The 17426-nt window shown below is 37.3% G+C and overlaps 1 protein-coding gene across 4 annotated transcripts in view; it reads left to right on the forward strand.

The window, feature by feature from the left end:
• The window catches only part of MAPK14 (mitogen-activated protein kinase 14), a 73390-nt gene that overhangs the window by 10591 nt on the left and 45373 nt on the right, over positions 1–17426 (forward strand). For all 4 annotated transcript variants that reach the window (XR_004352342.1, XM_032650217.1, XM_032650216.1 and 1 more), the window contains exon 2: positions 11113–11242. Coding sequence is in view for 3 of the 4 variants with exons in the window: in XM_032650217.1 (XP_032506108.1) it covers positions 11113–11242 (130 nt within the window). In the remaining variant the exon portion in view is untranslated. The remainder of the gene's footprint in view (positions 1–11112; positions 11243–17426) is intronic.

A 17426-nucleotide genomic window follows, 5' to 3' on the forward strand; every position in this document is an offset into this window, starting at 1 on the left:
TATTGGCTGTGTTGAGTCTTCTTTGCTGCACTCAAGCTTTCTCTAGTTGTGGCGAGCGGGGGCTACTCTTCATTGTGGTGCATGGGCTTCTCATTGCAGTGGCTTCTCTTGTTGCAGAGCACGGGCTCTAGGCGCGCAGGCTTCAGTAGTTGTGGCTCACAGGCTCTAGAGCGCAGGCTCAGTAGTTGTGGCACACGGGCTTAGTTGCTCCGCAGCATGTGGGATCTTCCCAGACCAGGGCTCGAACCTGTGTCCCCTGCATTGGCAGGCGGATTCTTAACCACTGTGCCACCAGGGAAGCCCTGAAGGTTGTTTTGAAGGATGGGTAGTATTTGGAGCATTTCTAGAAAGGGAACTTTTTAGATAACAGGAGAAAACATAACTAAGAGAATTAGATATGAGATGGACTGCCCTGACAAGGGAGTATCTCAGATAGGGTGAACCCAATTGTGGTTTTCATTCTGGTTGTGTTTCAGAATCACTTGTGGAGCTTTTAAACATACAGATGCTTGGGTCCTACCCCCAGAAATTAAGAGTAAGGTCTGGAGTAGGGTTAAGGCAACTGCAGTTTTCTAGGCAATAGAGAGCTAGTTACAGTTTCTTGAGTTGTAAAGTAGGGAGGGAAAGTATTTTAAAATTGATTTGATTGGAGTGTTACAGAATGGATTGGAGGAAGCAAATATATTGCTTTGTAAAAGTCTCTAGTAATTTATGTGAGTATCTCTTTAATCTGACTCCCCAGCTAGGTTTCTCAATTCTTTGAGGTCAGGAACTATCTGCCTCGGTATGTATTTACTAATCTTGCATTATGTTCCTGAAGATAAACAGATAAATAAACTATAGCTTCTGCTCTCCTTCAAAGTCTAAATTGGGAAACAAATATATATAGGAATACCTTTTTTTTCAGTTTAGTGTCTAAAGAATTGGCTACATTATGTTTCTGATTGTAGTAGTTCCTAGATCCTATCCATTAACTGCTGAATAAATGTGCATTTTAACTTGAAAGGAAACGATATTTTAGTTTTCCGTAACATGACAGCAAATGATCAAGGATTTGGGTCCTTGGTTATATTTTAATAACCTGCCCTATCTTACTGTTATTTCAGAAATATACTCAACCTCAAATTTGAGAGTAAGAGATCTAAAAATATATGTTGAGAATTTACTATGTGATAAACCCCATGCTGGAAGCTGATCATGAAAGTATTATATAATAGCACGTTCATTTCCACTTGGAACATTTACTACTTGTCTTTTATAGTTCATAAAGTACTTATACATAATTATCTTATGTGAGCCTCAAAACAGCATTGTAAGATAAGCAGAGCTAGTGACACCCCCATTTTATTGATCTGGAAACAGGCTCGTAGAAGCTTTGGCCAAGATCACTTGCTAGGAAGTTCCAGAACCAAAGCTAGAACTGAAATCTTTTGACTACTGGTTTACTTTTTTCTATGTCAGACTGTCTATGTTTATGCTTAACAGAATTTTTTGAGATCAGATCATCGAAATACTGCAAACAGAGACCATTCACTAGGATGTAAAAGTAGCTTTGTTAAGTGGAATTTCAGAGGTTTTTTTTCTAGAGCAATAAAAAAGTACTTATCTAGTGTTACCAAAAGTAAGCAAGATATTTTCCAGTGTTTTGATTTTTAAAAATCAAGTTGCTAAAAATAATGATATGAAAATTATTTGATACTCCTCCCTTAAAGAGGTGGTGCTTTAATTCTCCTCCCCTTGAGTGAAGACTGTATTTAGTAACTCACTTCTCTAAAGTATAGACTGTGGCAGGAATGATGGAGTGTGACTTCTGCGGGTAGGTCATAAAAGACATTGTGACTCCTGCTTTGGTCTTTCTCTGAGATCATCTGCTCTAGGGCAGTTTCTCAGCCTCGGTACTATTGGCATTTGGGGCCAGAGAATTCTTTGTTTTGAAGGATATTTAGCAGTAACCTTGGCCTTTACCCACCATTTCCACTAGCAACACTCCCTCCATCGCCACCACACACTCCCAGTTGTCTTACACCTTGTCAGATGTCCTCTGAGGAGTAAAATTGCCCTGTGTTGAGAACCATAGGGCTGCTACATTGAGAAGACACTGAAGCAGCCCTATGGAGAGGTACACATTTCAAAGAACTGAGGCCTGCCAACACCGAGTAAGTGAACCATCTTAGAAGTGGATCCTGCAGCCTCAGTCAAGCCTTCAGATGACTCTAGCTTGACCAACATCTTAACTGCAACTTCAGGAAAAACCATGAGCCAGAACCACCCAGCTAGGCTGCTCCTGAATTTCTGACCCACAGAAAATGAGATACTAAATCTTGTTTAAGGCACCAAATTTGAGGGTAATTTATTATCTAGTGATAGATAATTAATACTCTTAAGTGTTACTATAAAAATATATATGTGTGTTTGTGTATATATATATGTGTGTGTGTATAGATACATAGATAGATATGTCATATAAGATGGAGAGTCACAGACATAGCAAAACCCAAAAGTTGTGAAGTCATGTCAATGCCTGTTATGTACATCTCTAGTCATGATCATAGCATATATTTGTAGGGTGCTTTTCTGGATATGAAGTCTATGAACACTATTACTGTACAAGACTTTTTTTTTTCTTTTTTTTTTTGCGGTACGCAGGCCTCTCACTGTTGTGGCCTCTCCTGTTGCAGAGCACAGGCTCCGGACACGTAGGCTCAGTGGCCATGGCTCACGGGCCTAGCCGCTCCACAGCATGTGGGATCCTCCCGGACCGGGGCACGAACCCGTGTCCCCTGCATCGGCAGGCAGACTCTCAACCACTGTGCCACCAGGGAAGCCCTGTACAAGACTTTTAATTGTAGCAGCAAGGCAAAGTTGATTGATGGTAATACTAAATAGTTACAATGTAATATATATGTTTAGTCTGTTCAGTATTTCAGATTTGTTTGAAAGGAGTTAAAATTATTTAATGATAACTTCCAACACATTTGTTATTGAAATTTTCAAACACATAAAAGTAGAGAAGATATAAACCCGTGGTGGGAACATTCTAATGAGGCTTTGGAAAGTAATCCCCTTTAAAAGAAATGAAATAATCCATGTGTAATATTTTTGCATTCAATATGGGATAACTGTTGCTCTTGATGCAGATACATACTTCACATTTGCAATCAAAGATATATGTTAACTGACACCACTGCAGCTTTTAAAGCTTCAGTGAAGAAATTATTACAAAATAATTTCTATAAATTTCTGCAAATCTTAACAAAATTATTCTTACTTCAGACGGAGCTTTCAGCAAATGAAGATTAAGTGCATTTTAATCGCAAATGGTTTGGGATTTTTAGATTGTATGCCTAAGTGAATTTCTACATTGTTTGAATGTTAGTTTCCATCAGCCTAGTAAAAATGGAAGCAGTTTGTGAAAAACATTTTTGTTCCAGTAGTTTAGAAGCTTTTGCAGCAGGAATTGGATCAGATTAGTTAGGAATGGCAAGTATTAGCATATATGTTGCCATTCCCTGAGTGCCAGCCCCATGGCTAATGTCCCTAATAAATCCTATCACAAATACATTTTTCTATCTGAATGAGATTTTCATGAAAATACTGAATTTGCCTAAAAGTTCTTGAACTGTAAGTTTCTGCAAGGCAAGGTAAGTGATCAATTAAATGACTCATTTTTCCATTCCAGGCTGCTTCTCTATTGGTAAGGTTTTTCATGTGTCGTTTGTGTTTTTTTTAACCTCTGAGAAGAATTTTTAGAAACTGAAAAGCTGGGGATTGGTCATATTGCACGTACTTGTAACAACTGTATTAATAACATCTGATTTTCTTCCTATCAATATGAAAGTGTTATTGTAAGAAATTGAATTCCATTTTAAAATACTATATATAGTGCAAGTAGATCATTTTGTGATTTATTTTAAAAATGAAAGTGTAAGGTAGACGTTCAAACAAGATATTTGAGAGTTAGTAAAAGGTATTTAAAGAGAGCTAACAATGTTTCAAATGGTAAGAGTTTTTAAAGTCAACTTTAAGTCCCTTGCTACTCTAAAGAATATTTTTGAAGTTCTCAAATTAAAACTTGAGTTATTGTTTTTGCATAAAGTTGCCTTTATTTTCATGACATTGTTTCCAAAATGGAGGGGCAGAGCATAAGCATCAAAAGTACAGTGGCACTTGCACATTTGTCTGAATTTAGAAGAAAGAAAAAGTAGGTTTCTGTAGTAGAGAGAGATGTGCTGAAAAATATTTCCAATATGGTATTTGCTAATATTTTTGTCAAGTTGTTATAGGTAAAGAGAAAGTTCAAAGTTAGTCATCTGAATTACTTATTTAGAAACTCTTGAAAACTGTTATAAATTAACCTGAATTCAATTGGAAAAAAGCCTCAAATTATATGGGGAAGAGATGTCATCTCTTTGCAAATTATTTATCTCCATGTAGGTATTTTAATGAATTCAATGTATTAATGAGAATTTGTTAATTCAGTGTAACTACGGATTTTAATATATTTAAATATTTCCATTGGGACTTCCCTGGTGGCACAGTGGTTAAGAATCCGCCTGCCAATGCAGGGGACATGGGTTCAAGCCCTACTCTGGGAAGCTCCCACATGCCACGGAGGAACTAAGCCTGTACACCACAACTGCTGAGCCTGCGTGCCACAACTAATGAAGCCCACGTGCCTAGAGCCCGTGCTCTCCAACAAGAGAAGCCACTGCAATGAGAAGCCCGCTCACTGCATCTAGAGAAAACCCACATGCAGCAGCAAAGACCCAAGGCGGCCAAAAATTTAAATAAATAAAGTTTTTAAAAAAAATGTTTCCATTAATTGCCAAAAATACGTAAAATTGTGTTGTCTTCTTAACCATTATTGACCGTTCATTTTTCCTTAACATCATTCAAGGATTAGAGAAGTTGTCTGTGACCATTAAAAGAAATTATAAAATCGTTTATGATTCCCACAAATTACTCAGATGCTTGCCAGGTGATTGCTCATTCTTCATTTTGTTGGGGAAAACCCAAATTGTTTTTTGAGGAAAATCCTGATGCAGGCATTTATACTCTCATGCTCTGTGGACGTGGGCAGTTGTCCTGGTTAGGCAGCATCTTACTTTTCTTAAGACGTTGTCTCTCTTCCTTTGCTCACTCAGCATGTTGATCTGCCTTTGCCTTGCAACACAGACACTCTCCAAGCCAGGTTCCAGTCATGGAGCATAAATACAAAGTCCCTGTGTCTCTATATCTATCAAAAGCTCAGTTGATGGAAATCATCTTTGGAGGATTGTCTGAGGAATATGGAGCTTATTATCTATTTTTCTAGAAACACTTAAGATTTCCTCTTGGATTAAGTAAGTCTGTCAGAGAGCAGTGTGCTGTGCTGTTTTGTCCTCTCCTCCCTGCCTTTGCTAATGAACTGTATTTTGGCCTTATGAAACAGTCTCCACTGATGGATGCTCTAAGTAAAGAACCATCTGAAACCCACTATTATAATTGTGTAAGGATGTTGATTAGGACATTTTTACCACATTATACAGTGTCTCCTTCATAAACATACACAGGAGGAACTCTTCTCAGGTGTTATTACAAGAATAATTATGCCTCTCTTCAGTTCTCTGAGTACCTGGTTTGTTTTTATTATATGGTTCCTATGATTCATGTCTTAACTGGTTGTATTCTCTTTGTGATGGCTTTAGTGGGCTCAGAGCCAAATTTGGGGCCCACCTCTAACAGGTATTTAGAAAGGACCTCACAATAAACATTTGCACTAACCTCACCCATACCTAATTTCTTATTTATCTTGTTTATTTTTCCCCTAGTCATTTATTCTTATGTCAAGTTGTATGTATATAGTTCTAGGCTACTTTAAATCCATTGTGAAATAAAGCAGGGTATATGTAAGTAAATTTAGAATTAAACAAAATTAGGATATTAAGAACCTAGTAAGCCACTATTTTTTCAGGGAGAGGAGAGGCAGGTATGAATGTATAACAAAACATTTAATTTTATTTAATGAATATCATTTTGTCCTAGGCACTGGATTCACATTCAACAGTAGATACATGATGATGACAGTCTAATATTATAATATGTTTTTAATGAATTTTATATTTCTCCCTTTAATTTTTTTTACCATAACAATGTTTTTTATAAAGTATGAATTAATTTTAGAACTTTATGAGTTTACAATTGGGAGAAAAACTTATTGAGCAGTGTGTCCTGGATTTTATTCAATTGTTTGGAGAACCTGATTTTCATAAAGGTAATTCCATGTTATGATGTTGCTCATGAAAACACAGTTTTATTTGTAGTTAACAGTTTTTTAAATGTGATTAAGAGGAATCTTCCCAACTGTAATACTAGTAAGTGTAATAATAAAGGCAAGCCAGTAGCTGGGGTTGTCCTTATCTCAGGCTGCTTGGCATCCTGGAAAAAGAGCCCTGAAATTAGACAGATCTGAGTCTGAATCCCACTGCATATGAGTTATATGCCATTCAGTGAGTTGTTAATGTTTCTGACCATTAGTTTCTTATTTTGGAAAGTAAATATAACTATCTCACAAAGTTATGAGGATTGAATGAAATGTTTCCCAAATAATATGTGGTATGATCAGGTATTCAATAACTTGAATTTCTTCTCCTCTGAGTATTCAGTTGGTTTTATCAGATGATCTTTAAAAAATTATTAGGAATTTCTGCTTTGGGTAAATACAGTGTTCAATTGAGGATGAAATATGTGGTTTCCTCTTTCTCCAAATATTGCTTTGATTAGTGATAGAACAGGTTAGGTCAGAGCAAGTTAAATGCTTAAAGAGGTGGGAGAGGGAATGGATCATATATTCTTTGCTTCAGCAACTTTTGCCATAAGGATTACTAACTAACAGAGCAGTTTCTCTGAACAATTCCTGTTTGCTCTCTCCTGTAAGTAAAGTATATTTTAAAAGGTGGGAATATGTGTCCTTTGAAGTAGAAATTATTAGTCTCTTCTAAGGAAGTCATGCAATTATGAAAGAAGCAATGTGAGTGAAGATGTCCATTGTAGTCGTGTTTGTATTATTTGTGTATGTGAATGAATGAAATAGCTTATAAGGCCCATCAATAAGAGAATGAGTAGTCTGTGGTTCAGATATTTTTGAAATTGTTGTGAATGATTGTTTAGTAAAATAGAAAATTCTTATGGCTTAGGTAAGGTGGGTACAAATTTATTTATATACTCTGAGTATAGCTATGTAAGGATCATTCGAAGGAAATATACCTGTCAGTAGTGGTTTTATGAAAGTTAGAAAGCATGCCTCTTTTTGTTTGTTTTAGGGTAACAGAAAAGCACAGACGATTTATGCTTCTGACTTTACTAATAACCTTGTTAAAAGATATAAGCTCATTTTTTTTAAAAGTCAGGGGATAGAAAAATATACATTAAAAAACAAAAGTGTTAAAAGTTCTGAGTATATTAGACATTTATTCTCTGCTTATGTGTATATATCTGAATGAGTGTACATATTTTTTCCCCACAGATGGGGATAATTCTTTACTTCTGAAACTTGTTCTCTTTCCCATCAGCAGTATAACAAGTACATATTAGTATGTGGAGGGTCTTGTTAATGGCTGCAGTATACGGTACATGAGAATGTACCATAGTTTAAACTCTGCTGTATTGGATATTAAGGTAGTTTCTAGTTTTGTTCTTGTGAACTGGCTGCAATGAACTTTTATGTATTTTGAACCCAACTTATATATTTTTATATTTTTAAACCCAACTTAACGTATTTTTGAACCCAACTTTTTCAAAAGTGTAATAGTTGCACTGTATTATGGTCATTCTGTGCTTTCATGTACGTTTCATCATCCCAGTTAGATGGTTAAGTTCTTTGATATCAGGTACTATGTTTAATGTTTCTTTTGTATCCACAAAGAATCTCATGAAGGAGATTTTTCAGTAAATGCTTAGGAAGTGATATTTTGGTATTTGTGAGTTATTACATCATTGACTCCTTTATAGTGTTTTAGAGTCATAGTATAACTTTAGGGATTAAAAACTCCCCCTTGATAAAGTAATGTATATTGAGTGAAAGTTATTTCTTATGAAATACTTTTCATTAATATTATCCTGAGTTCAATGTAAGATCACAGGAAAAACTTTCCTTATGAAATGCAATTAATTATAGTGGGACGCATTTTAGAAAAGAAACAGAGTCCATACGATTAGAATATATTTAAAATGGACTGAACTGGTGGCTAGGTTGAACTTGCTTTTCTGTTATGGTTAAAGAGTTCATGTTTGAAACACATCACTTGGATTTGAATCCCAGCTCTGCCATTTTCTGTCTGTGTGGGCACATTAGTTAACCTCTCGGTGCCTCAGTTCTCTCATCTGTAAAATGGGAATAATAATAATGTCTTCTTATAAAGTTGTGATAAAGATGTTCATTCATGTAAAGATTAAAACCAATGCCTAACAATAATAAACACTCAACACACATGTAAGTTTTTAACATTAATATCAGTTTTTTGTTGGATGCTATTGAATTTATAAGAATTGAGGGCCAAATGGTAAAATTGAAGTTTTTCTTTCATACTTCATTTTATACTTTTGTAAAGCAGTTATTGAGAATGGGCCACGTGCCAGGCATTAAGCTAAGTCCTATGGAATACAATACTGAATAAAACAGAAGACACTTCCTGCCCTCAAGGTGCTTATGATGAGTGGAAAACGCAGACGTTATTATGTCTAATATTTGAGCTTTACCATGGCCAGGCCCTTTGCTAAACCTACTGCAAAAATTATCACATTTAATCCTAACAAACATCGGACAGATTAGATATAAACGTTATCCTCATTTTATATATGAGGCCGAGAGAATTTAATTAACCTCCTCAAGGTTATATAACTACTAACTGGCAGAACTGGAATTAAAATCCAGAGTCTAATACCAAAGCCCCAGTCCTTATTTAACCACTCTGCTGGGTGGTAAATAAACATACAGTAATAAATTGTGATTATTGGGGTCTGTAGGGTACTGATTAATCCTAGCTTGCCTTTTGCTTAATAGATACAGGAGTCAAATAGAGATATAAAAATATGTACTTTATTACTGGAAAGCTAGCGCGGAGAATGACTTGGACAGGTGGCTCAAGTGGGCGTCTTCTTTCTTCTCCCCTGAATTGAACTTACACACTCAGTTGCAGGCATGTCAGCTAGAAACCCGATGGCATTCCTTGCTCCAAGAGGCCCCAACAGGCTTCCCAGCAGAGGAGAGGGGAAAATACTCAGCCTGCGGGTAGGCAGGCAGACTCTGAGGTGAAGAGCTGAAGAGGATGGGTCACACAGGAGGCCAGGAAATTGGACGTGCCCTCCACCTGGATCTTGAAGTTGCCAGGAATGATGACAGAAGTTGGGAGGGGCGAGAGACTTTAAGATAGGACTTTAAGATGGAAAATTCCAGGTCAGTGGATAACAGCAACAGAGAGGGAGAGATGTTCGTGAGCAGGAGCTTGTGTAAATCAAAGGGAAAGTTATGGTCTGGAAGTGGAAACAGTTGGCAAGGGGGACATCTACGCCACCTGCTAGCCGTGAGGTACGTGGGATATGAGAGTGAGAATCCACTCTAATGGCATGGCTACAAGAGAAGTAGTGTCTTCAAGGTACAGCCTGGTTTCAGTTAAAGCAAGGAAATGGGGGAAAGTTCAGAAGTGAAGACTTACAGGAGTTGATTACAAATTGGGAGTTGAAGAGCAAGGACATAGGGTAAGGACTTGGGAGCGAAGGGAGGGGAACTTCTGGAGCCAGAGTCATATGGGAAAGAGAGTTTGGTGAGAATAGATGATCCGAAAGCCTTGGATGTACCCATTAGAGACTGGAGATAAACAGGAGGATGAGACATGATAGAATTAACCCAAACAGTCTCTAAAAATAATTAGAATACACATCATTTCTTGCTGTAGATGTCCTGTATGATCTGGCCTCTGCCTGTATCTCTAACCTCATTCTTTTCCTCGCTCCCCTTGCTCCTCGTTTCTTTTGTCACTCCAGCATACCATATTTTTTCTACCTCTGTTTTATTTTTCCTTTGTTTGCACTTGCTTTTCTGAGAGGCAGCATAGGAAAATAGTTAATAGTGTGAGCTCTGGATCCAGACTTCCTGCACTGTCACTCTCTAGCTTTGTGACTGTGGGCAAGTTATTTATACTCTCTTGTGCTTCAGTTTCCTTATCTGTCAACTGGGGAATGATAATAAAGACTCACTAAATGTTAATAATATTATTTTTTCTTCTGCTTGAGGCTCTTTTCCACTATATCTTTACATGGTTGCTACTTTCTTATCATTCACTTCCCTCAGCTCAAATGTACTTCCTCAGACATCCTAGCTAATGTAGCATAACTCCACCAGCTTTCTGTCGCTCTTTATCCCGTTATGCTATTTTACTTATTCATAGCATTCATCACTGTGTGAAATTTATTTTATTATTCTGCTCTTCCCCTCTCCCCCCATCCCCTGAGGTCAGGGATATGTTGACTTATTCCCGACTGTATCTCAGCTTCTAGAAAGTGACAAATACTTTGTAGGTGCTCAAGAAATTTTTTTGCCAACTCATTGTCCTGAAAACATGGTGGTTTCCAAGGCCTCTGATCAGGCAGCATTTGGTGGCAAGGTGACACTGAGGCCTAGGCCAAGAAGACAGAATCCAGCTCTTTGTGTACCAGTCTGTTGGCTCATCTAGATCAGGTGGCTGCTGCTTTTGTGTTATTGGGACATAGCTACATTCATTTAAAAATGTACTATCTGCTGCCTTCCAGTTCCAAGCACAGAGTTGAGTAGTTGAGACAGAGACCCTAAGCCTCACAAAGTCTAAAATACTTACTACACAGCCCTTCACGGAAAAAGTTTGCTGATCCTTGATTTAGATGCATAGAAAAAAAGACAAGAAGGAAACACCAAAAATAATTAATAGATTACTTTGGATAGTGGGATTATATGTCATTTTAATTTTTATCTTTATACTTTTAAATTTGTTAGAGACCCATTTAATTTGGAAATGAAATAGCCTTATAAATACTGATTTTAATATATTTAGAGAACATTTAATGATGAGCTTTTTATGTTTTTTTTTTTTTTTTCCTTAGTGCTGCTTTTGACACAAAAACTGGGTTACGTGTTGCAGTGAAGAAGCTATCCAGACCATTTCAGTCCATTATTCATGCCAAAAGGACCTACAGAGAACTGCGGTTACTTAAACATATGAAACATGAAAATGTAAGTTAATAATTCAAGGCAGGATAAATTCTGCTGTTTAATAGACTGGAAAAAATTGTGTTTTAATTACTGCGAATGGAAATGCATTAGAGTACATCAAACATGGACCGTCCTTGTACTGGGGTGTTAGTAACCACTGCATTATGTCAGGTAGATTACTCAAAGCCTTGGGATGAAATCGGTGCATCTTCCTGGAGTTTCAGTTTTACTTAAAGATTTTTAGAGGAAAAGCATATAAAATTTTTTTAAATAAAAATGAATATTGTGGGCTTCCCTGGTGGCGCAGTGGTTGAGAGTCCGCCTGCCGATGCAGGGGACACGGGTTCGTGCCCCAGTCCGGGAAGATCCCACACGCCGCGGAGCGGCTGGGCCCGTGAGCCATGGCCGCTGAGCCTGCGCGTCCGGAGCCTGTGCTCCGCAACGGGAGAGGCCACAACAGTGAGAGGCCTGCGTACTGGGGGAAAAAAAAAAAAAGAATATTGTGAGATAAAACACAACTCACAAGGATTTTTAACAGAAAATATTACAAAGAAGTTTCGTATTCTCTACTTCGTTTACTTAAGACTATATTATCAGAATATGGGAATCCATGGTATTTTGTGTTGTTGGGTTTCTTCAGTGGAGAAGTTTGAGGAAGAGTGCCTTAGGTTCACTGAATGTCCTATCAGAGATGGGTATTATTTTCTGGATAATTTAATATAATTTTTTCCTTTTAATTTTTAAAAGACAGCTTTTCTAGATTCAGGGATTTTAACAAATGTGACAAAGACATTGTTTAAGTTAAATATAATGTTTCCTTGTCTATAAGTTTGGACATTTGAGAACAATGCTGTCCTGCAAAGGAGTGCTTAAAAATCCTAATAGCATAGGGCTTCCCTGGTGGCGCAGTGGTTGAGAGTCCGCCTGCCGATGCAGGGGACACGGGTTCGTGCCCGGGTCCGGGAAGATCCCACACGCCGCGCAGCGGCTGGGCCCTTGAGCCGTGGCCGCTGAGCCTGTGCGTCCGGAGCCTGTGCTCCGCAACGGGAGAGGCCACGACAGTGAGAGGCCCGCGTACCGCAAAAAAAAAAAAAAAAAACACACACAAAAATCCTAATAGCATAAATAAATGGATGCAGTTGGAATATTAACTGAAAGTGAAAAAACAATTGACTGAGGACACTTATTTTCCTGAATTTCAAAATCAAGTTAGAAAGGGTTTATGTGATTGCTGTATGAAAGGAACTGTAAAATTTGTACCATTGTAGAAACAGTGGCCATAGAGTTTTTAGAACTATTTGACCCTATTGGTGGTTACTGTGTAGAAAAAAATTCAATTTTTCAGTTTATTACTTGGCTATTAAGATATTTTTCTGTTTCAGTATATTACTTGGCTATTAAGATATTTTTCTGTTTCAGTAATTGAACTCTTTTTTCTTCATAGTAAGAAAAAAATGTATTAAAATACATTTGTTTCACAAAGTACAAATTTCTTCTAAATTGAGAGCATTGTGACTTAAATTTGGAATTTAAGCTGTTGTAATTACAGCTGCAACTTATTTATTTTCATGTTTTAATTGCATACTATTGAGAACGTCCTGTTTTCCACAGATTATCTCCATTCCTAGGTATAATTTTTATATGAGCATCCATGTGCAAACTTGAGTTTTTAAAAAGTTCAGTGCAGAGCTGCAGCCTTCCTAATCAGTGACATGTTTATAAGAAGTTGAGATATGTGGAAAAAGCTGGCAGGAGAATCTTTATTCCGAAGTCTGCATAAAATCAAGGTGGTCTGGCAACTTAACTGATGGGTTTACATTTGGCTTTTATCACAGTTGAGTGTGTATGCTGTTTTTCATTACACGTTAATAAATGTGACAAAGATACTGTCATAGCTTTTTAAGAATACTTTGAAAATGGAATGCAAGCCAAACATTTATGGAACCCCAAAGCACCTCCAGGAGGCCCCAGGATCCCACTGATGTTGTCTGTGCTAATTTAAGAACATCTACTGTAGAAGATTACCAGCACTGTAATTTATTGTTCTGCTTTATTTCATAGTCAATTTAAGCCAATGTTTAGGGCAAAAATTATTTTGGGTTATCTGAATCCATGCCTTGGCTTTTCTAGTGATCATTGCAACAACCTTATTTAGTATGCTATATTTTAATTTTCCATAATGAGATACTTTGAAATATGTCTTACATGATATTGGGCTGGTTGCATTTGAGCCATTCTGTATTTGTAGACATGAAGAGGCCACAGTGATGGGATACAATTGTTTTAATTTAGGAAAGGCTATGCGAATTTAAAGAGGACTGACCGTATTAGGAAAACAGGATTTTAATTTATCTAGATTGTTTTATAAGCAGTTTGCTTAATAGCAGTCTTTTTTATATTAAAATGTTTAGGTTTTCACTGTATCGATGTAGAGGGTCACCTGTATTTAGATGGTGATTTGTTGTTTGAACAAAAGGAGGCAGATGGCTGAATGTTCATAGTTCTCCATTCTGTTGGCAAATGTTTGAAGAGGGACTGGGAAGGGGCCAAAAGACTTTGACTAAATGTAGAAAAATTCCTGAATTTCAGTCTATTTTACAAACACTTGTTAGGTTATGTACAGTGTAAAAGTATTTTTACCAGGTGAAGAACCAAGACTTCCAAGTAAGTTTAATCGAGGATTTTAAGAGGAATTCCTCTCCTTTATCTTCTCTTCCTCTTTTTCTTTCTTTCTCTTTAATGACTGTTTTGGGCCACTGTCTAACTTTGAGCTAGCTGCCTTGACTCCAAAGACAGCAGCAGCAGCAACTTAAAACTCATGAAAAAGTTAAGTAAGGATTGGTAGCAAATAGAATTTTTAGGTGCCAGAATGCACATGTGATCTTTTACACAAAAATGCCTCTGACTTAAAATCCGTAGTTCATTTTATTTCTTTTATTAGTGATAATGAATGACAGATATGTAATTTTCATATGGGTTATAGGAGCTAGGGGATGTTACTCTCTGAACAAATTTACCTGGCCCATTCCTGACTGAATTTTTGACCTTGATCTCATTGACATCTGGTCTAAGGAAAGATTAAAAGGAAGCAGCTGGCTAGCTGCATCCTTTTGCTGTCTGAGTAGGTACTGTACAATTAAGGGCCTGGAGAGCTATACATTAAAAAAAAACTTTTAATGATTAAGGGACTCCTTTCATATATTTTATTTGGGAGCCTTAGAGTTAATCTTACCGTGATAGAACAAGTGGTTGTTTTGGTGTGTTTGTGTTAAATACAATAAATATTGTCTTTGACTGGTTACTGACTTAGAAAGTGTTTTGTGAGTGTATACCAATTTAATAAAGATATATTACTTCTGTTTGTCATTGTAGGACAGTCATCAGAGATATTTGCTGATTATTTATACTATAACCGTCTTTTCTAAATATTTAATTCCTGGGTTACTTTCTAAAGCGTCTGAAATCATAATGGCAGAAGGAGTAAGGAAATAGGCTAAAATAAGACAAATTAAAAATAAATTTCCATTTAAGAAATGAGAAATGAATCAATTATGGAATGTTCCCCAAATCTATTTTAATGCTGGGAAACTTTTGTTTTACAGTATTTTCCTTATGTTTAATACTCCATAAATAGGATTAATAGAGAAGGGATATTTGTAAAAGCCCACAAAAAATTAAAAATACTTTGATGTAACATGAGTGGCTTTAATGTCATAAAACGTGTCCCTTTTAAAGAAATTAAAACTTGATAGAGTATTTGCTAATATGCTTTGTTCTATTATTTTTTTCCAAAGTAGTCATTGTGCTTCTTGCAGCCATACTTTTTAATCATTTGAATAATTGAATTTAGCTTTATATGTCATGTTTTGTTACTGGAAGTAGCTGCTTCAAATAGTTTGTTTCTGTGATTTGTACTTTACAATTCATTATAAAACTCTGAAGTTTCTGGTCACGATTTATTTTGGTAATCCACAGCTGGTCAGTCTACATAATCTTCCCCAAAATACTATGAAAATAAGCAATGATATACACGTGTCTTTCATCTGAGGAAAATGAGGCTCAGAGAAGATATTTTTATTTATGTAACAGATATTAATTGAACTGCTGTGTGCCCGGCAACATCCCATGTTTTTGGGGTTATTGGAATGTAAAAGAAAGAAGCTCATGGGTCTAAGAAGTCACAGATTGATTGGGGGTTCAAATTTACAGCTGTTTGATTCTAAATACTATTGTGTTTTCAGATTGAAATGGGAGTTTTTATTTAAAATGCTTGGACTTGTTTCACTTTAGTGTGTTTGAGATAACCCTTGCATGAATAATCCTGTGTAAATTGGATCTCTAGTAGTTTAATTTTATTTTGATCTGAGGATATTTTCAAAGCCACAATTCAAATAATGTAAAACAATGTAAATTGTTTTAAAGTTTCCTTGTTGAGAAGATGGGGCATCTCAAATAACAAGAATCAGTGATTAGAAAATATTGGAGCAGGTGAATAAAATTGGCTTCTAGGTCTCAGCTATCAGAAGTACAAGAGGGTGTAGGGGGTAGTAATCAAAAGACCAGAGGTTGGGACTTCCCTGGTGGCGCAGTGGTTAAGAATCCGCCTGCCAATGCAGGGGACACTGGTTTGAGCCCTGGTCCAGGAAGATCCCACATGCCACGGAGCAACTAAGCCCGTGCGCCACAACTACTGAGCCTGCACCCTAGAGCCCGTGAGCCACAACTACTGAGCCCACGTGCCACAACTACTGAAGCCCGTGTGCCTAGAGCCCATGCTTCGCAACAAGAGAAGCCACTGCAATGAGAAGCCCGTGCACCACAACAAAGAGTAGCCCCCACTCACTGCAACTAGAGAAAGTCTGCACAGCAGTGAGGACCCAATGCAGCCAAAAATTAATTAATTAATTAATTAATTTTTTAAAAGACCAGAGGTCTTAAGCCAGGACTGTATCAAACTCAAGGAGAACAATTATGATTTAGATGGGAAAGGAAAAAGAAAATGATTTGACTTAATTTAAAGCACTATTCAGAGCTATTATAAGGTCATAGATAACACTATTGGTGGGATGTAAGTTGGCCTCATCTTTATGGAGGACAGTTTGACAGTATTAAGATCCTTAAGCATATTGATGTCCTTTGATCTTGTAATTCTATTTCTTGAAATTTATTCTCTGGAAGAAAATACAAGATGTATATATGCACGCATGCACGCATATGCACATATACTTGCAGTGTTCCTTAAGTGTCCAAAGATAGGAACTTGGTTTTATTATGGTATATACAAATGGTAGAACATATTATTGAAAAACATTTGAGGACATGAGAAGAGTCATTATTTGTTAAGTGACAAGATATAAGATATAAAACTGTATGCATAGTATAACCCTGATTTAATTTATGTACATCAGAAAAATCAAAGAAAGTATCTCAAAATGTTAATGATAGTTGTAACCAGTAGTACAATTAGAGGTAATTTTCGTTTTCTTGTGTACGGTTGTCTGGATAAGGAGATGATGGATAACTGTACCTTTCCTTTGCAATAAGATGCAAAGACTTGAAAAGCTATTCTTCTTGAATTCCAAGGTCTTCTTTTAGTTTGTTTCCCTCTCACTGTTGTGGCCTCTCCCGTTGCGGAGCACAGGCTCTGGACGCTCAGGCTCAGCGGCCATGGCTCACGGGCCCAGCCGCTCTGCGGCATGCGGGATCCTCCCAGACCGGGGCACGAACCCGTGTCCTCTGCATCGGCAGGCGGACTCTCAACCACTGCGCCACCAGGGAAGCCCTGAAATTGCTTTTAAAAGTTGATATTTGTGTGTGGGTTTTTTGGGTTTTTTTTTTTTTTTTTTTGTCTTATAAATTTATTTATTTATTTATGGCTGAGTTGGGTCTTTGTTGCTGCATGCGGGCTTTCTCTAGTTGCGGCGAGTTGGGGCTACTCTTTGTTGTGGAGCACAGGCTCTAGGCGTGTGGGCTTCAGTAGTTGTGGCACACGGGCTCAGTAGTTGTGGCTCACAGGCTCTAGAGCACAGGCTCAGTAGTTGTGGCACACGGGCTTAGTTGCTCCAAGGCATGTGGGATCTTCCCAGACCAGGGCTCGAACTCATGTCCCCTGTGTTGGCAGGTGGATTCTTAACCACTGTGGCACCAAGGAAGCCAAAAGTTGATAATTGGATGAGTGGTGTAACATTCTAATTAAAAGTGCTCT

Source organism: Phocoena sinus, chromosome 11 (genome assembly GCF_008692025.1).
Source record: "Phocoena sinus isolate mPhoSin1 chromosome 11, mPhoSin1.pri, whole genome shotgun sequence".
NCBI classification, from domain to species: Eukaryota; Metazoa; Chordata; class Mammalia; order Artiodactyla; family Phocoenidae; genus Phocoena; species Phocoena sinus.